Here is a 21644-nt window from a genome sequence, read left to right as displayed (position 1 = left end):
ATTTGCAGAGAAGCACACATACAACAGATAAACAGAGCACCTCAAAAATAAAAGAGGAAAAATTGGGAAACAAATGCATTGTCAAGTACCAAAACTTGCACCATTATCTCTCCTATTTTCATCCGTATAAAGCCAAAGCCATTTATAAAAAGTGGGATCAGGGTATGGTCAAATTAATTCTCCAAATATGAAACTATCTACTTGGCATTGCTCTCACAATATAAAAAACTCTATTAACTTTTATTTGATTAGGACAGTTTGGTCTTTAGTAATAAAATTGTAAACCCCCCCTCACTTTTTCTTTAAAGAGAAGAAAAATAACAAATTATCAAATGCAAATATGCATAGCTTGTACTTATGTATCACAAATTAAGTGGTACTAATTATACAGTAGCTGTCAAACTGCTATGCTCTTATGATTTTTGTAATGATGGATTGCAGGAACCAACAGGAGAGGCTGCATAATAATAACTGCAAGCAAAATATCAGTGAATATATGCAGTGAAATAGTGTATTTATACAGAAGAGATCTACTACATTACTTACCTGTTAACTACATACAAAGTTGCATCACAAAATGGAGATCTATTAAATACTGATAAACTTGCTGGTTATAACCCTGTTTATAACACTAGTAATTAGAGGAAGTTAATTTAAAATGTTGTGCCAAAGCTCCTGTGTCTTACCCAGTACTTCAAAATTTAATAATCAGCTTTCAGTTGATATTCAGCTTAACTTCTGGCTGCTGTACTGAGAGGTGTTATATCCTGATTACCTATTTCTAGGCAAAGACAATGTATCTATGACAAGTCTCCTGAATCCATTAGCAATCTTTGATCTTCAAAATGCAGCATCCAGAATGACATAAAGTGTTAAGATTGCAACTTGGGAAACCAGAGTTTGAGCCCTGCTTTTTCAACCAGCATTGTGGGCACCCTTGGACAAACACTTTCACCTTTCTTTGCCAACCTGCCCCCATCATTAAAAACATACTGGCATCCTATATTAAGCACCCTGAGTCTCATTCAAACCATCTACCCACTTAAGCTTGTCTAAAAGCGTTGCAACTACTTTTCCCTGGTAACCAGGAAGGCAACTAGAGTAACAGCCTTCAATGCTACAAATAATTTTCCATGTCAAGGCAAGTAGGGTGGGTTCAATATGAGGCATAATTCTTCTGGTGATACACATATTCCATGCTCTTCTGACAAACCTTCTCGAACTAGAGAGAACTTCCATGTGGATGTTTTTAGCTTCTAGTGTGAACTCAGCTCATGCTGACTCAGGCATGGCAGTATGCTACTAACTTAGGAATCTAAAGGCTGTATAAGGTATCCAGTGAAGAAAAAAAAATGACGTAAAAGATAGGTGCTATCAGTAGTGTTATTCAGCTAGCAGTACTGGTACAACTGTTAAATTTCTGACTCCCAGAGAAAACAGAATGTAGTCTGGTTAAAATCAGTTTTTTCTTCCTTTCTCACAACACAAAAGAAAGGACAGAAACAGCAGTTTTTCTTCAGAAAGTATTTGGTATCACAGAGTGCTTGTTGTAACAGGACTCTGACACTATTTCTTGTAACTCTGGCTTATTGTGTATATTCAGCAGTTTGGGAACCAACTGAAGCAACTTCAGCTGCAAAAGCTTTCAATAAACAAAAAACTTTTTTGCATTGAAATAATTCAGTCATTAAATCTTTTTATTATTTTCAAGTTCAGCTGGGGCCAGGGTAACAGTCTGGAACTCAAGTCAGGAAAAAAAACACAATAAAAAACCAAAACTGATCAGAGACAGAAAGATCCATCAGAAAAAATAATACTTGCAGGCATTTGAAGGGGCTTTCTACCTGTGCTTATGAAAATTTACAGCTGCAGGCTCCTGTTGGACCTTTGTCTGTTAAAAAAATTGTGAGATAACCACGATATTCTGACAGGGTAACTGCATATTTTTCATTTGGATATGGATCTTGCCACAGCTGAACATGCTCTTGCCACCTTTCCTGAATTACTGTTTTTCACTCATTCCCCCTGGGGATGGCACAACACATTGCAGCTAGCAGAGAATATTCTCCAGGTGACTCTGCAGTCCTTCTCACAGAACACAAATTGCACCTGTATTGCAAAATCTGCCTGACTCGCAATCCGTTTTCTGGGTGATGTTCTGATTTAAACAGCTTGGAGCGAGATCGCCAGAGATACACATTAGCTCTTTCTCCCTTCCAGCCTCTCTTTAGTACCAAGATTATTATCAAAGTAAAAAAGGATTTGTTTGGTTTTTTTATAGGAAATACTACTAAAATTAGAGAAACAGGATGAATTACATACTCTAAAGTGAATTATAAAAAAACTACAGAATTAATAATCACATTTGCATGCTGGTGGTAATCAACAGCTGATTCTTCTTCAATAAAGACATTGTTTTAAAATTATTTAAATCCTGGGATCCCAGGCAATGTAAAAATAGCTGATAACTTCATCATTCCAGAGCAAATAGCACAGCTTCTCTTTCTGGCATGTGCTCTACTTGAGCAGAATACTGATTGCATTTGTATCTTTTCAGCACAGACATCAGCTATCTGTTCTATTCATTTCATAAACATTTTTAAATGGATACTGAAATGGATGTTACCAGTAGGACAGACCTATCTCATTAAAGCCACTGTAGCCCAGCTCTTGCCTGCTTAGTCCCAGATCTTCAAGGTCCATGCACTTAAATCCAGGTGGGCACTGGTAACCTTCTTCTAGCTCTCTGGAACAGTGGGTGTCTGGGATAGCTAAATTATTCCAGGTTACATTTCTGTGAAAAATACAAAATTAAGGTGTTATATAAACTCAACCCATACAAAAAGTAAATACCTGAAAGCAAAAGGACTAAAGCGAAAAGTACATCAGCTACTGTTTTTGCAATCTGATGTTCATCGGTACATATAGTTTTCATTATATTAAGTACTTACTGTACTTAATAGACTTAATATATGTACACTGAGGAGGTCCCTGTTAAGAGACTGCAAAGAACACAACACAGTATTACAGCACAGAAGTGAGGATTCATGTTACTTGTGCTATGAGTCAGCTGAGTAAACCAAAGAGAAGAAAGGCTGAACCATGACATAGCTCCAACTGTGCTGAACGGGCACACAGCAGCACAACATCCGGTTTAATCCTTGCTTGTATTATCTAATCCAGCAAATGAAAATCCTGATTTTTGGTTCAGTCCTAGGGGAATTTCAAATCAGTCCTGAAAAGCTACTCATAGTAAGTTCTGGTCTGGAAAAAAACCAACACAGTTGATAGCAGTTTTCTGTTCAGGTTGATTCTGACTTCCTGGTCAGAGCACAGACTTTTGATACAGAAACAACCAAAATGAACTGCTGAAAGTTAACAGAGAAAATCTTGTACTATTCTCCCTGTTATCCTAAGGCTTCAGAGCAGTGCCTTAAAATTAATCATTTTAATTAATCTTGCTTGTCCACAGAAAAGGTGAAACTTTTCAGTCTGCCCTTTAGTATAATTAGCATCTTACTCTTCTCAAAGTCCTCTTTGTTTAATCAAACTTACAGATGCCTTTTGACTACTAAATTAGGTGAACATAAGCTTTAATTATTTTCCTTGTTTTTATGCACTGCATGTGATAGCAATAGATTAGTCTAAATTTGTCAGTGTGAAACTAAAGCTTCCTACACATTTTTTTCTAGACAGTTATATGTGCAGAGAAATAACTGTAGTTGCACCCATCCTGTAGTCGCTTCTTCATAACACCAGAGAGCCATGCATATCTGCAAGTTTGCACACACAGACATGTACAGTTCCAGCTGAAGTTGTAAAGAAAACCCTGAAATTTAGCTATGTGTGTAACTAGAAAGAGAGATACACAGACATACCTGTTATTCATTTCAGTTTTTGTAAACATGATGACCACATGTCACTCAAGGACTTAAAAAATCACCTAGGCACCTTAATTCCGTTATACTAAAATATGTTAATTCCTACCCAGTGGTATGCTTTAAGTACATTAGATTTATGATACTGCCATCTAAAATCTATTGTAGACAACAATTTATGAGTATTTTCAGAAATGAAAATTAATTAATTGGCTCAAGCAGTTTCAGAACCCTGGCTACTGCTAGCTAATGAATTTTACATTATGGCTTGCATCAATAAATCCCTCAGATCCAAGAGGTTAGCAATGTGAGGGTATATAATTGAAAGTATTGCTGGCTTAATCACTACAATGCAAATCATTCATTCTAAGTGCTTCATTTAAACCTAGGTCATTTTTATATCATTTCAAACCTCCTTCAGAAGAAGAAATGCTGTCTCCATGCACACAGTATGATTTAGGCTAAAAAAGGGAAGAATCTCTGCTTAGAGTACCTGTACAAATACAGGGGAGGTTTCTACCAATGTCACTAGGCAATTTGTGTTCTGCCTCAAGAAAGTAAATAAGCATAGACTAGTCTACATGGACTAGACAATATTAGACACCTAGTCTAGAAGATCAGATGTTTTCATTTTAAGATGATTTAAATTGTTACATTCCTTCATAGGCCATACTTAACATCAACCAAGTCCTGAGATACTGATTCTGCACACAACTGTGCAAAGCACTGTTCCCCAACAGCTAAAACATCCCTGTGTTAACCAACACTGTTTCTAGCATGAATCCAAAGCACATCCCCGTACCAGCTACTAGGAAGAAAATTATGCCAGCCAAAATCAGCACTCATCATGTGAGCACAATCTCTCTTTGAGCACCATCTCTTTATTAGGGTTGTTCTTGAAAGGCAGGTTTTGACAGCTAAAGTGACAAATTACCAGAGGTAGCTCTTAACTTCCTATTTTCTGTTAGCCTGACTTTCTCAGCTGAATATAGAAATGGAGAAAAAAATGGGATTTTTTTTATTCTGGTATTCTATTAATTTTCTAATACATTAGTAGAAAGCTATCCAGAGTTACAAATCTACTCATCTAGTTTCCAGATCGAGAAAATTACAGAAAAAATTAAGGGTGTTTATTGATAAGGTATTTAAAAAACATTGCAAATGGTCAACTAGGTAAATAAGTCAATAACTAATAATAAACTAGCTGGAACTGAAGGATTTTCTGCATTACTTGAAAGGAATCCCATGTCTGTCTCTGCACCAAAACCAGGTGCTGCACAGCTGCTGACTAAAGAACTACTGTGCTGGTAAAAATACCATAGCAGACATAAAAAATGGCTGGTGGATCATGAAGCAAGTAAGGATCATGAAGCAAATAGGGAGCAATACATTATGGTTTCTGTGCTATCCATCTTCATTAAAGACATGCAGGACTGTGTGAACCCTGCTTCATCAAAGTCACAAAAAGCATATGAAGGATGACAAAAACCTTCGAGAATGAGGAGATTCTGCTGCTCTGAAAAGCTTAAAGGTTACTCTCAGTAACTGTGATTTAATCACAGAATTAATAGAATGGTTTGGATTAGAAGGGATCTTAAAGATCATATAGTTCCAAGCCCTCCACATGGGCAGGGACACCTCTCACTAGACCAGGTTGCTTAAAGGCCAATCCAGCCTGGCCTTGAACACTTCCAGGGATGGGGCATCCACAGCTTCCCTGGGCAACCTGTACCACGTTGTCAAGTAATGAATTCAGAAAGTGACAGAAACTAAATACAAAATGGACACTGCTGAGTAGAAAGTACTAATACAGATACAGGCTTTGATCAGACAACTGATAAGAGACTTCTCTTTGAGATATCAAGAATTCATAGTTCTGCTTCTACTATATGAATTTAGATGTCCTAACACTGAGCACTCAGTTAAAAAAAAAAATTAAAAAAAATCCATTTCTATACATTTTTCTGAAAGACACTTCTGGTTTGCCATATTGCCAGAACACAAAGAAAAAGCACCAAGCTAGTGATAGCATTGCAATAAACCTAAAATAAATCTGAAAGAGAGCGCTGGGCTCCATACTACAGAGAAGTAGCTCCTGAAGCTCAAATTAAATTGATTACACATTTTCTGATGAAGTAATACGACAGTTCTACATTGACTTTATACAAATAATCTCCTGAGTACTATTAATATTGCACTCTTACATTATATGGGTGAATGGTATCTTTAATTTGTCTGTATTCTGAAAGCCAGAAGCATCTTCACTGAACCCTTCCTGACAATTATTATAGACCATGAACTGTTTTTTAAGCTTTAAATTCTATATTGTATCAGTATTTTATGAAATGAGATGTAATTCACAAGCTGGATTCATAGGTCAGCTGTGTCATAAGCATCCTGATTTCAACAATGTTTTTGGAGCTTTTCTTGAAGCACCAAAATATAAATACAAGATATGTATAGACTAGCAGATTAATGATATCAGGTCGAAGGTCTGATATAATAAATACCGATTTTTAGGGTAGCAAAGACTAACTTCTTCCTTGCTAATTTCTTACTAATACTTTTAATTGTACAAAAGAACAGATTTTCACATCAAATGCAGAATAGGCTCTATTTAGCCAGGAACACTTTGCATTCCAGATTTAAAGCTCCTTCCTGCAATTGAGTCGAGGCACATACCCAAGAGTTTTAGCTTAATTTGATTTTCCTCACACGGATTGCTAGTGTCTGATGGTAGCCCCATTAACCTGCTGATCTAGGAGATGGCAGGTTTCTGTAGGGCATGTTCCACACCTGAGAGTTCTGTGTCATACGTCAGTGTTTTGGACACATTAGTAATTTTGAGTAGCATTCAATGCATACACCTGGATAACTGCATCAGGCCTTTAAAGAAATTATGGTTCCTATGGTCAATAAACCAAGTAATCAGCTTTAGTTTGCATTCCCCCTATACCACTGTCCAGTTTTAGGGCACCACACCTTGTTTTCTAATCAAGAGACTTTCCTTAAAAAAGATAATTTACAGGAATGAAAAGGAAAAATAAAAATATCGTCCTGGCATATCCATAATTAATGGCTGTAATTTTATATCCATAAAAATCAGGAAATCTGAGATTAAGGTTTCTGAGATTAAGGTTCCTGTGACAGCATTATACCAGTAACACTATGCAGAAGGGCAGTTTTAAATAACTTTTCTATTTCGAATAAGTCCTCTTAAAAGCTCAGATAGCTCATGCCAACTACCACAGCTGCCAATATCACTAGATAGTTAAAAATATTTCTTTCAAATTACAAGTTATGCTTGTTTTCAGATATTCTGTGAAATTATAAATTAGTAAGCCTAGATGGAACAGTGCTTCCTTTTAATCTGAATCCTTGTAAAAAATGAAAAGGAGAAGGGTTAAAGTTTATTTGTTGCTTAGTGACCACAAAAGCGATCTTAACACCTATGAGAATTTCCTTGCATTTTTCCTTTACATGTGCCTTTTATTCCCAAATCCATATCTGAATTCTTACTGTGCTAACCCAATCCAGTCCATTTTATTCCATTGGGAGGCTCTCAACGTACAACTCCTATTAACAGGTGGTTCCTAGACTACTTCCTTACACTACTGCTTTTATTACGGAAAGACCTAACAAACAATAACAACAGCCTCTCCTGCACATTTGTTAGAATAATGATAATGTGTCATAATAACAATAAGAACTTTGTTTCTATCTTTAAGTTTTCTCTTGTTAATTTTCATAATTATTCTCACATTATGATCCCTGCATAACAAGATATTAATGTATATATCAGTGATAGTGATACTTCTGAAATTTGCTATAGTACTTTATCATTATTATTGGGCATATATTTTTTCAAGAAAAGTACTCACTGTCAGCTAACTCTCTTGTCACTGAAGTCAGACATATATAAACATTAACTTCAGGGAAAGTGTGTCATACTTTAATTGAGTTCTACTGATAGATCTTTTAGTTTGTGCAGAAAGAGGTTGTAACTTCGGACAGTGCTGCTGCTGGAGTCATTAGAGATTCTAGATAATTTGATAACAGTATCATCCAAAATCACTGGTAATAGTTAAAGAAATTTCAGAGACTACCTCTCTGGTATAAGGATTACAGATATGTCTAGGCACAACTCTTCCTCTGATATTTTATAATCTTAGCATTCCCAAGGGTCATTTTTTAAATGCTGTGTTTTATTTTTAGACAAACTTAGGTCTAAAGTCATTATGTACCATAATTACAGAACAGGTTTCCTGTTTTTAATCTGCGAACAAAATCTGTTTTATCTTTTAGACTGTAAGTATGCAAACTTCATCCATATTTAATGTTTCTCATAATTGTATCTGTAATTATAACTATAAAGCTTTCAAACCTTCCTCGTAACAGACTGTCTCTAATATCTATTCATTATTTTTATCACATTAAAAGATAAGGCAAGCTGAAAGGACTCATAATATTAGGAACACCACAAACACGAAGCTTAAGCTTTGGCAACATTCCATGTTTTACATTTTAACTTGGCAAACACAGATTTCACTACTCAGGAGTTAGTAACTGAGGAGAATAATCAGACAGCATCTGCTAGGGATAATTATATCCAAATGCCCAAATAACTGAGGGCATCTCTAATCTCCTCTATTAATTTTTAATAAACCTTGAAATAGCAGGGAAATTCCAGAAGAATGCTAATGTGCCATTAATTTTTAAAGAACAAGCAGCATGACTGGTTAGCCTGACATCAACCACAACAAAAGAAAGAGCGAACTGATACAGAGTCTAATTGATAAAGAGTAGAGAACATGAATGTAATTAATGGCAAGTACTATGGATTTACAGAAAGCAACTATCATAATACTAAAATTATTTGGATAAGCTTACAGATTTGCCCAACAAAATTGATTTTGGACTTTGTAAAGCAACTTATTTATCACATGACTGATTAAAAAGCTGGCACTATATAATACCAATAAAGCATATGCTAAATGAGCTGAAAACTGATTAACTGACATGTCTGAAAAATACTTGCCAGTGAAATGATCACCATGATCTACTGTAATCTATGAGGGAAAACCAGGTCTAAAATCAAGAATATGGATAGAAATATAAAAAGAATTGATGACAGGGCAGTCTGGCAAGTTATCAGGATCATTTGGCTACCTGGATCCAATAAATCATGCTTTAATACAGCTAAATGCAAAGTTACAGAGGTAGGATCATGAAAGCAAACCTTATGGCCTATGAAATGGAAGGGATAAAAGAGGCTGGAAATACTATGTCATAGAATATAGATGCTACATGAGAGTCTGAGATGAGAGGATGCAAGAGTGAATTCTCTCATTTGTCCCAATAACATCATGGCAAGAAAGAGCCAGTGTTTTCCCAGACTGCACAAGCAGAATAATAATGAATTAATGACCCTCTCTGTATGGCACTTACATCAAGTATGATTACTATTATGTACATGTTTTTGTTCATATTTTTAAGTGTGTGAAAAATTGAGGAAATACTACAAAAACACAAAAATGAACACTGAAGAACACGCTTCACAGTAAGAGACTTAAAGAGCTAAATAATGTTAGCTCATTAAAAAGAATATTGAAAAGTGCCTCAATTGTCATGTGTAAGTGGATTCACACGGAGAAAACACTGGGAATTAAGGTTCTGTTTAATCTAGCATAAAAAAGTGTAACAAGAATAGAAAGCTAGCAGTTGAAGCCCGACAAATTAAGATGATGAATTAGAAACATATTTTTTTAACAGTGAAACAGCACAAACAAAAATTTCCCTTGCTTATGAATTGTTCTTCTGCCAACTAATAGAGAATAGATATACATCTAGGAGACACCCTGGATTCAGGTGCAAGCTATCAAGCTTCATAGAAGGGAAACAAAATTAAGTCTGACTAGATCCAATTGTTTCTCTTGACTCCAAATTCAATATCTAGATACTGTAATACTTTATTACTGCCAGTATGTTGTCTTTCAGCATATTGGCCCCAAGGTACATAGATTTTTACAGAATCACAGAATGGTCAGAGTTGGAAGGCACCTCTGGAGATCATTTAGTCCAACTCCCCACTAAAGCAGGATTACTCAGGACCGCATCCAGAAGGGTCTTGAGTATCTCCAGAGAAGGGGACTCCACAACCTCCCTGGGCAGCCTGTTCAGGGCTCTGTCACCCTCACCATAAAGAAGTTTTTTATCATATTTAAATGGAACTTCCTATGTTCCAGCTTGTGCCCACTGCTCCTTGTCCTGTCACTGGGATCTACTGAAAAGTGTCTGGCTTCATCCTCCTTGCACCCATCCTTCAGATACTTGTCAACATTAATAAGGTCTCCTCTCAGCCTTTTCTTCTCCAGGCTAAACAGTCGCAGCTCTCTCAACCTTTCCTCATAAGGGAGATGCTCCAATCTCCCAGTCATCTTTGTTGCCCTCTGCTGGACTCTCTCCAGTAGTTCCCTGTCTCTCTTGAATTGAGGAGCCCAGAACTGGATGCAGTATTCCAGCTGTGGCCTCACCAGGGCAGAGTAGAGGGGCAGAATGACCTCTCTTGGCCTACTGATCACATTCTTCCTTATTCACCCCAGGATTTCATTTGCATTCTTGGCGACAAGCGCACATTGCTGGTTCATGGATAGTTTACTGTCTACCAAGACTCTAGAACCTTTTCCTCAGAACTGCTTTTCAGCAGGTCCACCCCTAACCTATACTGCTACATGGGGTTCTTCCTTTCTACATGCAGGACCCTACACTTGCCCTTGTTGAACCTCATTAGGTTCTTCTCCTCCCAGTTCTCCAGCCTGTCCAGGTGATGCTGGATGGCAGCACCGCCTTCTGGTGTGTCAGCCACCTCTCCCAGTTTTTATTTATTATTTGTATGTTTAGCTTCAGGTTTTAGTACTGAGGTTTTTTGACATGTTTAAGAGTTCACTAGTGTCTAAGACTGAGCCTTTGTGGACATAACTTGGAGATTCTTATTTTTTTGTCAATTTTTCAAGAAAAAAATTGTTTACATGCTTATTCAAATTAAGAAAAGTACTGGTCTTACTCCTTTCTCCTCCCATCCGTATTCAGTAATAAGGCATGATTAATTAGATTGCCTTTTTCATGAGGAAGTAATACAAAATAAATTTGTATCTGATTTTTATATTAACTTCCTTTCATTTAATGTGTGACCTAAGTCAGGGTCTACAAAATGTGCCTTTGCTATTCCATCTATTCCTATTCACTGCACAGGAATTCCAGAGAGATTTAAATTAAATCACCAATGTTATCTCACACTTTGGGATGCTAAGAGACCCAGCATCTCTTAGCTGAATCACAATAAAGTCTGCAGCTCTGCTGCCCTGATTATCCCACCTCATTTAAAGCAATGAACACACACAGAGAAAAACACCTCTCTAGAGGTTGGGAGGTTGATGGGTTCAGCCACATTCCAGAAGCACCTGCCTCTCTCTACGATGCAGAGAGGGAATTGAAGGCATTCAGGCTCCCCACACAGATGCCAACATCAAAACCAGATTACTCTATTCATGTCAGATTGTTTATTTTACTTAAATTCAGTGCTATCAGTGTCCAAATGAAAATAGGATGGTTGCAGATACTTAACAGTTTTGGCAATCTATTAGTTTGATCACTAGTTACTAGCATTAAAGGAAATTAAATTCAAATCACTGGCATTATCCTTCAGAGTAACAAAGTCATTTAAGTTAACCACAGAAAAGTGACCAATTTTTTTTTCCTCTGGGCAGTGCTGGAATGCACATCCAGGCACTGGAAAGCAAAGCTCCAAGAAGAAAACTTTCAGAAGTTCCATACTGGAACTTCTTGAAGTAGCATGCATGATCAGTACTATTTTGAGATTTTATCAAATGCCACATAGCATAACAACTCTGTGACAGCCCATTTTTGTGACTGCTACAAGCAGTCACGAGGGAGCCAAATTCAAATAGTAATTGCAAGATATGTATGCTAATGCAAGACTCATTTCACAGGAATCAAAACATGAATTAATGGCATCCCCAAAATCAAAGGCTGTCACTGTAAGTGGTAATACATAGCAAATAAACAGGAAGAGTTAAAAACCAATCTAGCAAGCTTGCACAAATCTGCATTTCGCCCAGGTGTGCCAAATTAGACTTATTTACAAATTGAAGTGGTTTCATACCAATAGTATCTATTACAATCCAATAAAGTATTTGGTCAGAGAATTTAAAAGAAAGAGTGAAAAAAACCTCCATTCTCTTTTAAATTGTGAAGGACATGAACTGAAATGCATGAAACAATCTAAGCTGAATTACTGCATCCATTTTGATTTTAAAGTATGTTCAGGTCAGACTTAATGGGATTAAACATAGAAACATACCTTCTGAGTAGCAGTCCACCAACTGTAGAGAAAACACAAGGTCACTAAACTCCACTGTAGGATTTTAAAATTATAAACCTGAAGTTCATGTGGGATCCACTTCCATCGAAGCTCACAAGCACTTTTGTCTGTGCAACAGTTTTTATTCATGCAAAACCTGATGTGTCCACTACTTCTCAGTTGAGCTAGAAAGTGCCAAACTCTCCCTATCAGCTCTACTCAAGAGATTGAAGCTCATTCCCTTTTCACCTTCTTTATACTCTGTTCAAATGATGCCTGTATGTTGTCTGATATTACAATTTATACATTTTTACAAGAACACAATTCTGTTGATCTCCATTCCTCCATTATGCTCCCAAGTAACTCAATAAACTACCTCCTCTTCAGTCGTTCACAATGTTGTATTTATACTGCTAATTTTCCTAAGTGCAGTATATTGGCCCTGCTGTTCTTAAACCTAGTTTTTCAGAGCATGTCTTCAATTTCTGAAGATAATTTTCATTCTGATCTTGCCTTCCAAAATGTTTGCAGTCCCTCCCAACCTCATGTCATCAGTGCAGTAAGTATATTCTACCTGCCATCATCCAAGATGTTAATGAAACCTCCAAATAGCACAAGACAGACTTCTGTGGATCCCTCATCTTTCTGTTCTGACCATGAGCCATTAATAGCAACTCAGTGAGCATGTCTTCCAAGCAGTTTTGCACCTATTCTATGATTATTTTCACCTTAACCATGTTTCTCATCAGCTTACAAAGATGTCATGTGCAACGGTTACAAAACCTTCCTGAAAAAAAAGATGGATTATATCCAATCTTCTCTCCAATTCACATAGTTGTTATCTTGCCATAGATAATTACACTGGTTTGACATGGTTTATTCTTGACAAATCCCTATTAGTTGCTATTCACTTCCTTATTATCTTCCAGCTGCTTGCAAATTTTTGTTTGCTTACTCACTACAGAATTATTTCAGGGATAGAAGATGAGCTGGTCTGACTTTTTTCTCCCATGTCTCTGATCCCTTCCTCCTTTTCAAACTTCTGCTGTTTTCCTGCCTTCTAGTTTCTCACCCACCCTCCACAAGTTCTTGCATATAATTAAATAGCTGAGATGATAGCTTCAGTCTGCTCACAAGTATCTCAGGATGAATACTCCAGGATTTCCCAGACTTTTTCAAATTGCAGTAATCCAAGGGACAAAAGAATGAAATTTACACATCACATTCAGCTTCCAGAAAGCAGTACACAACTGAAAAGAGTCAGGAGTTGTCACAGTGGGCGTCTGCTACAGGCCACCAGATTAGGATGGCTGAGTGGATGAGGCTCTCTACAAGCAGATGGGAGCTACCTCATGCTCACAGGCGCTGGTCCTCATGGGGGATTTCAACAACTCCAATATCTGCTGGAAGGACAACACAGCAAATCACCATCAATCCAGGAAGTTCCCAGGGTGCATTGATGACAACTTCTTCCTCCAAATGGTAGAGGAACCAGTAAGAAAAAGTGCTTTGCTGGACCTTGTTCTCACCAACACAGATAGGCACAGGAGGTAAGACTTAATGGGAGACTGGGCTGTAGTGACCATGACATGGTAGAATTCAGGATCCTTAGGGCAGCAAGGAAGGAGCAAAGCAAGCTCACTGCCCTCTACTTCAAGACAGCAGGTTTTGGTCTCTTCAAGGATCTGCTTGGTAGGGTACTATGGGACAAAGCTCCCCCCTGCAGGGGAGCCCAGGAAAGCTACTCCATATTCAAGGATCACTTCTTCCATGCTCAGGAGCTATGTGTCCCAATGAAGAGGAAGGCAGTCAGGAGAGCCATGAGGCCTGTATGAGTGAGCAAAGAGCTTCCAGACACAGATTAATGTAAAAACAAGGTATACAGACAGTCAAGGAGGAACAAGTATCCTGGGGAGAGTACAGACAAGCTGTTAGAGAAGCAAGGGATTGGGTAAGGAAGGCCAAATCACGGATAGAGTTGGACCTGGCCAGGGATGTTAAGAATAACAATAAAAGCTTCTATAGGTATATCAGTGATAAAAGGAAAACAAGGCAAACAGTCGGCCAGTTTCAAAAGCAAACTGGAAATGTGGCCATGCAGGACACAGAGAAGACTGAGGTACTCAATAACTATTTTGCCTCAGTCTTCCCCAGCAAAGACTCTGGTCACACCATCCAAGTCAGAGAAGGCGAAGGCATGGACTGTGAAAAGGAAGATCTCCCAACTGTAGGAGAAGAGCAGATTTATGACCATCTGAAGAACATGAAGGTGCACAAGTGACATTAATGTGACACCAAGTGCTGTGGTTACTGGGTTCTAATCACACTATTGTAGATCTTCATTAAAAGGTCACCTTCTTGCTCAAAATAGAGCTGGGCAAGCAAAAACACTGGAAATCCTGTGTGAAATGATTCAACAGTCTGAATGCTTTGGATAAGTCTCTTCCACTCTTTTGACAGGACCCAATTTGGATTGAATTGCTTCCATTTTAGTTTGATGCTGTATTCCTCTTTTTTTTTTGTTTGGAGTCTAAACATCAGGCCTGGAAAAGTAAGATTTCTTCTATTTCTCTTCTCCCTGAGGAATCTTTACTAGAGATATATCACCACTAAAAGAGATTGTGAATAAATCCCAAAAGCAGTATTAAAGCAGAACTGGTTGTTCAACTAGCATCAGTAAATTAATGTGCCCTGTTAAAGAAGCCCTATTACGTTGATTTTCCAAGCTTGGTCTTTCATTTCTTCCCTTTCTCAGAAATCCAGTTTCTCATCCTTATTTTCCCACTGCTGATGTGAGACAGTATCTCAAATCTCTTTTGTTCTTGTTAATCATATTTATTTCCTCTATTAGATATTTTGGTGAACTTTGAGCTCTTGAGTCTTTGAAGCTGTTTTCTGACATTTTTGGGGCCTATCCATAGAGAGATGGAAAGATGACAAAAACCTCTTAGATCTTTCTATTACTCGGTAATTATTTTTCTTTCACTTCCTGCCCAGTTCCTTCTTTAAATAAGAAGCCTTGCAAAGGTTTTTAAATTGACTGCCACGGTGACAAGGCAGACAGGTCTATACAAATACTCAACCTATACCCTACCAGAAGTGTTTAAAAAAGGACCTTAAACAAAGTACTACATTTTATGGCAGTTAGTCATATTAGCCATCTCTGTTTTGATGAAAGAAGCCTTCCCTTTCCCTAGCTCCTGTGCAGGCTGAGAATTGCAAAAAGAAAACGACTGTGGAATAAATATAATCTAATCATGCAGTATAAAAGTAACTTTGTGTAGTCAAACATGTCTTGGTAAGAAAAATAAACATTCAGTAGCTAGTGTGTGAGAATATATAACATACTCTAACAGAGCCAAAGCAATTTTTTTGGGTTTGAAAGTTTATGGAATCATAGAATCATCCGGGTTGGAAGGGACCTTGAAGATCATCAAGTCCAACCATAACCTAAATCTCCTTACCATAACCTAATTTATCCGTTCAGTGCTTAAATCATGTCACTAAGAACTGTATCTGTATTTCTTTTAAACTCCTCCAGGGATGGTGACTACATCACCTCCCTGGGCAGCCTGTTCCACTGTTCTGTTTCACACTCCTGTCCTTGTGGAAGTACCTTTTGTATACTGGAGATGCCTATGAGTAACTTTAAGCAGATCTGGGAACACAACCTATTTTCCCCCTATTTTTGTTCACTTCATTGAAATTAATCTCAAATACAACAAAACAACTTCTCCAACTGCCTATAATCTATAGACTTATCTAAATAATTTGACTATATACACATTACATTCCAACCATGCTCTGTGTCTTTCAAGCAACTAAAGAAGATCCATATTAAGGAAATCCATGTAATATACTGCTTATTGGCAGAAAGCAAATATACAAGTTGGAGGAATTATGAGGGGAAAGTGGTGACAGCATAGTTGTAAAAAGATATGTAATAATCAAAAGGGAATACGGAGTAGAAAAATTGTTCAGGAAGAAGACAGTGTTCCCTGTAGGGAGAAAAAGTCTGGCAAAATAAAGATTATAAGAATGGGGGTGGGGGGAGATTTAGCATCAAACAAAAAAAACACAACCCACAGATGGAATGAAAAATTCAGGCCGCAGTTAGCTCACTCTGGTATTTCTGTTTGTCAGAGTTAACATTAGAAAAATACTGAGGAGGTGGAGGGACAGGAGGTCAGGCAGTGTGGGCGTCAGGAAGGATGGAAAGATGAAGGAACCTGCAGTAGTCAAAGAGGCCATGAGTGATGAAGCTGACACATCCTTCCAAATAAAAATGGAATAGCAAAATTTTAAGATGCTGTTTTCAAAAGACACTTGCCTTCCTTATAATAATAATTTAGAAGGCAGTATACTTAAGAAGAGTGATTGCTAAAATTTCTGAAATGGATGAAGTCTTGACCTCAATAATAAGACTTCACCCTTCCCGCTTGCCTTAAAATTCTGCATAATAGAAGGCAAATCACCTAAAATTTAAGTTCTCACAGGTGGCCACTAATTAGATGCTTTTCATTTTCTCATCTTGACTTGGGAGCCTGGGATCTGGTTTGCAGAAATACTGAATATTTATAGCTGTGGCTTATTAAAGACTCAAGTTATTTGAGGCCAAGCACAGCCAACTCTGGCCACTTTCCATTGCCTGGCACAAAACCACCTGACTCAGAGAGATAGACTTAGCTTCTGAGAGGAATGTTTAATTCTCATTATAAAGTTGAAAACTGAACCACAAAAACAAAAGTAAAATTTGTCCAGGCAGTTTTCATGCTTTTGTGCTCTACTGCTTGTCAGCTAATACAGTCTCCTGGATTCAGCAGTGGCATGCTGTCTCCTTTCTAACTACATTTTGGACCAATGTTTGCCTCTAAATTGTCCTCTTTTGGCATGAGAACTGTTATTTCTTCCTCTCTATCCATTTTACCAGCTTATAGTGTTTCTTATAAATTCTGCAGCCATCTCTGGGAATATCAGCCCTGACCTATGCAAATGAGGCACAGCCTAACTCCACCCAGAGTTTCTGCACTGCATTCCTCAAAAATTAAAAAAGTATCAGATATGTAAAAGTTTTCACAAGATACAATGATAAACATTACACAAAAGAAGAAGAAATAAGTGTTTTCAGAGTAGGAATGAGCCAAAAATAATGTATATGTCCACATGGCAAGGAACAAAAAAAAAGACTCTTTTGTTGGAACATCATTAATTTGTAAGAATAAATGAGTCTCCACTTCCAGGGAAAAAGTGGTTTTCAATGCAACTAGTCCTCGTACACAACCACAGGAGCCATTTAGAGTTACAAGTCTGGTTTCAAGATGGCAAAAGTGATTAATTACTTTCTGAAGGTGCCTATCTCAGGTACCTGAAGAGGAACTTTAACCCATTTTAGACAGGTTTTTATTTGAGGTACTGGTTACTTGAGCCTTTTACTTATTTCCTGTAATTCAGCTTCTCAACAACCTAAAATTGAGGTGTTTCTATAAACTTTTTTTTCTTTTTTTTAAATAATGCAATATTCAAAGAGTAACACAAAACATGCAGAAGAAATTGGACAAGATTTTTATGGGCAGCTTTAAAGTTATAAACTTAACTTCCCATGTTTTAAACAGAATCATAGAATGTTTAAGGTTGAAAGGGACCTTAAAGATCATTAGAATCCAACCTCCCTGCTATGAGCAGGGACACCTCACACTAGCCCAGGCTGCATAAAGCCTCATCCAACCTGGCCTTAAACGCCTCCAGGGAGGGGGCTTCCACAACCTCCCTGAGAAACCTATTCCAGTGCCTTAGTACCCTCATGGTGAAGAATTTCTCCCTGATGTCTAACCTAAATCTCTCCTCTTTCAGTTTAAAACAGTTACCCCTTGTCCTATTCCTGCACAGTCTGGTGAAAAGCCCCTCCCCAGCTTTCATATAGGCTCCCTTCAGGTACTGGAAGGCCACTATAAGGTCTCCCTGGAGCTTCCTCTTCTCCAGGCTGAACAGCCCCAACTCCCTCAGCCTGTCTTCATAGCAGAGGTGCTCCAGCCCTTGGATCATCTTTGTGGCCCTTCTCTGGACCCTCTCCAACAGCTCCATGTCTTTCCTGTGTTGAGGGCTCCAGAGTTTTACGCAGTGTTCCAGGAGCAAATATAATAGATACATAATATTTTGTATGAAATATATTATGTATATTATATTAAGTACCATTTCATCTTTTTCTGCTGATTTCAGGGAAAAGCTGTATTCAGCGACACAAGCAATTATGTGATGTTTGATCTTCCCTGTGTAATCTCTTGCACTTCTTGTTTTTCTTAACATAGGTAAGTCACAGTCACAGATCTTATCATTGCCACAAAGAAATTTTCTTCCCCATTTCTATGGGAAACTGTGAAGAAATATGTGCCATAAAGATTGTCTCTTAAAGCAGAGGGAAAGTCAGAATAAAATATCTCATTTGCAGTCTAGGTGAAGATCAGTCCCATATTTAACTACAGTATTGATTAAATGAATAAGAAAATATTCCAACAGTAGTGTATTTTTGCATTTAACAATATACCATAGAAAGTCTAGCATATCCTCAAATAACTTTGTAACCTTTTTTGTATATGCCACTTCCAAGAATCTTATTTAATACTTGATAGCTCACAGACCCTAGTTTAGAAAAATCTTTGTCACAGTTTTGCAATGATCAGACTTTTTATTGAGCACAACAGCAGATTAAGCAGTGTCTTGCTTGTCTTAGAATGTCTACTTCATTTATTTTCTGTTCTGACAAATTCAATATAGGGTTAAAAATATCCAATTTTGACCAAAGCAAAGACTACAACTGTAGAGATAATGCTTCCCTATCCAAAGAAACAGAAGATAAAATTAAGAAATAGCTATAATAAAATCTCACAATATAATGGTGGTCAAGCATACAGTCAAGCCCTCAATTCAACAGTCCATGTAAGCATATACTTCTGTGTGATTTTATCAGCTATCTCAGTGGCAAGAGGCTATATTGTGCTTAAAGTTAATCTTGTGGTTTAGTATGTGCTGAATCAAAAATGTAATGTACTCTTGATCACCAGTATAGACTATTAATTGCAAGTATTTTCCAAAGGCTTTAATTTTAAATCTGAGCATCAGGTCCCAACGACCTCTACATCCAGAAAGGGTGCAAGTTTGTAGGAGTAGTTCTGCCCTGTGCTTAATATCTGGCCTAACATTCAGATGTTCTGGGAAAAGATAGGAAAACAGTGAAAGGCGATGAATCATCAGTGACCTGCATCAGCTGCACGTGGCAATGCTCTTCCCAAGGCTACCCCTGCTCTCCTGCTCTCTCTTACTTGTAATCTTTCCCCCACACATGTACAGTCACCTCTAAATCAGACTGCAGCTCAATGCCATAATTTGTAATCTGTCACAGTTAAAGTTTATACTTTTCATAATTTTTTTTTTGTTCATAATATTTTTGTTTCCTGAACTTATCTTAGTGTATTTTGGTGGACTACTTTTAATTTTTTAATCTGTTAAATCCATTTTATACCCAGTGATGCTAACTACAATTACACATATGCACTAAAAGACCAGTCCCATGACATGCTTGCACAGGCTAACTTACCCTGGCTGTGTGTCGTCTGTCACACAATGGTATGTAAAAGTTCCAAACATCTGCACTCCCAGGATCCCATACAGGAGGAGAAAGAACAGAAGGAAAATTGAAACACTCCAAATTTGCTCTCCAGAACGCCTGGCAAAAAGATAAACATGACAATGAATACACAGGCAAGGTGAAGCCTCCTCTATAAAGCTCCAGAAGACAAAATATAGACACACAGAGAAAGTATTTAATCCTGCAGAAAATTTGTCTTTAAAGCTGATTTCTTATTCTGTGCAGATGGAGAAAAGTAAGCCACAATTTCTTCTAAACCCTTAAGGTCAGGGTAATTAAAGCAGACATAAACTACAAAGGGCAGAACAAAAGAAAAAAAACAAACCCCCCAAAAATGTATTAAGTCTAGCTTTTGTAAAATAATATCTAATGACTTAACACTGTTGATACCAAATAATGATCAAAATACTCTTCCACATTACTATCACATGGTTTTTGCTATTAGATGCTGTACCAAGCATACTTATGTGTGTTTGCTTGCAGGTGAGCATCTCTGTACATGTGCCAATACATATATACTTGTAACTGTAATGGTTAGGGCACATGCTCATGTATTATTATTTATTAATATTATCCTTCGGTTATTAAGTGCCCGTATTAAGGGAACAGAATTTACTGCCACTCGTTGAAAATTGCTGGCTACAGTTATTAGTAAAACACTTTAAGATTTATTTAAATATTTGACAGTTTTGATCCTTTTCTAGGAAGCTTCATGATTCCTTAAATATTGAAAATACCAAGATGGTTTTGGCCAGAACTAAAACTGAGGAAGAAAATGCCCATTAGGAATGAAGGGTCATTCTGTAAGTTGCATAGTCAGCCTTCCTAGTCAAAACTGACATTTTCTCTGCTGTTCTTCAGATAACAGCTTTACTTACTTCAAGATATTTGTTATCCTAGTTCTTGGCAGCTCAAAACGAAAATATATTCGGAATGCTCGAATCATAATGAGTGGTCGTGGAATCCGTAACATGCCCCAAGGTGACATCTGGTCAACTATTTCAGCAATTTCAAACACCTACAAACAAAAGAAGCAGGAATTTTTCTTGATGACCACATCCTGTGCCTGTATTCATTAACAGAACTTTTAAAACGATGAACACTATACATTTTTTTTCTTTTCATTCTCATTTTTATCTTTGCTCACTTTAGCCATGTTTTTTAAACGGAAAGTCTTAGTAAATCTTTTAATCCATTTCTAAGCTATCCTGATGAAATTCCAAAAATATACCCTGGCTATGCTCATAATGCTTCTGTCTTGAACAACTCAAGAGGACTGTGAAAACTTGGGTCAGCTCCTGGCTTCTGTGTTAGTCCTACCCAACAAGTTGTCCACAACTTCATTCAAAGAGAGTAATTTACAGTTCCAAATAGAAAAATCAGTCTCTGATAATGTTGCACACTGGTAAGGGTTTTACTGTGATACAAAACTACATGTACACAGATTGCTTTAGGAGTTGCAACATGCCTGTAAGTTCTCCATTTCATTCCAAGCACATGAGAAAACTGTACATTCTTCTCTTAGACTCCATTTCATGCCACAAATTTCAGCCAAGCCACAGCAGAGAGAACCATTTCCTTAATACATTGATAGGTTATGCACTCCATAAAGACTATTTAGCTTATTGACTGGGCAAAAATGTCGGTTTAATTCTTGTCTCTCGCCCCCTGAATGTAACTTTGATTTAGTATTTGCTAAAAGTACTACGAAAATGGAGAGGGAACCTGGCAATGCATGAACTGG

The 21644-nt window shown here is 37.4% G+C and overlaps 1 protein-coding gene across 1 annotated transcript in view; it reads right to left on the bottom strand.

Moving 5' to 3' along the window:
- NALCN (sodium leak channel, non-selective) overlaps positions 1–21644 on the bottom strand; it is a 214233-nt gene that overhangs the window by 175788 nt on the left and 16801 nt on the right. Inside the window, exons 4-6 of the mRNA XM_009997938.1 lie at positions 20779–20918; positions 19850–19978; positions 2640–2794 (exon numbers count right to left, since the gene is read on the bottom strand). Of these exons, the coding sequence (XP_009996240.1) occupies positions 2640–2794; positions 19850–19978; positions 20779–20918 (424 nt within the window). The remainder of the gene's footprint in view (positions 1–2639; positions 2795–19849; positions 19979–20778; positions 20919–21644) is intronic.

This window comes from Chaetura pelagica, unplaced genomic scaffold, assembly GCF_000747805.2.
Source record: "Chaetura pelagica isolate M959 unplaced genomic scaffold, ChaPel_1.0 scaffold123, whole genome shotgun sequence".
NCBI classification, from domain to species: domain Eukaryota; kingdom Metazoa; phylum Chordata; class Aves; order Apodiformes; family Apodidae; genus Chaetura; species Chaetura pelagica.
The sequence above is the reverse complement of the archived record's forward strand: the minus strand, read 5'-3'. Positions and strand labels throughout refer to the sequence as shown.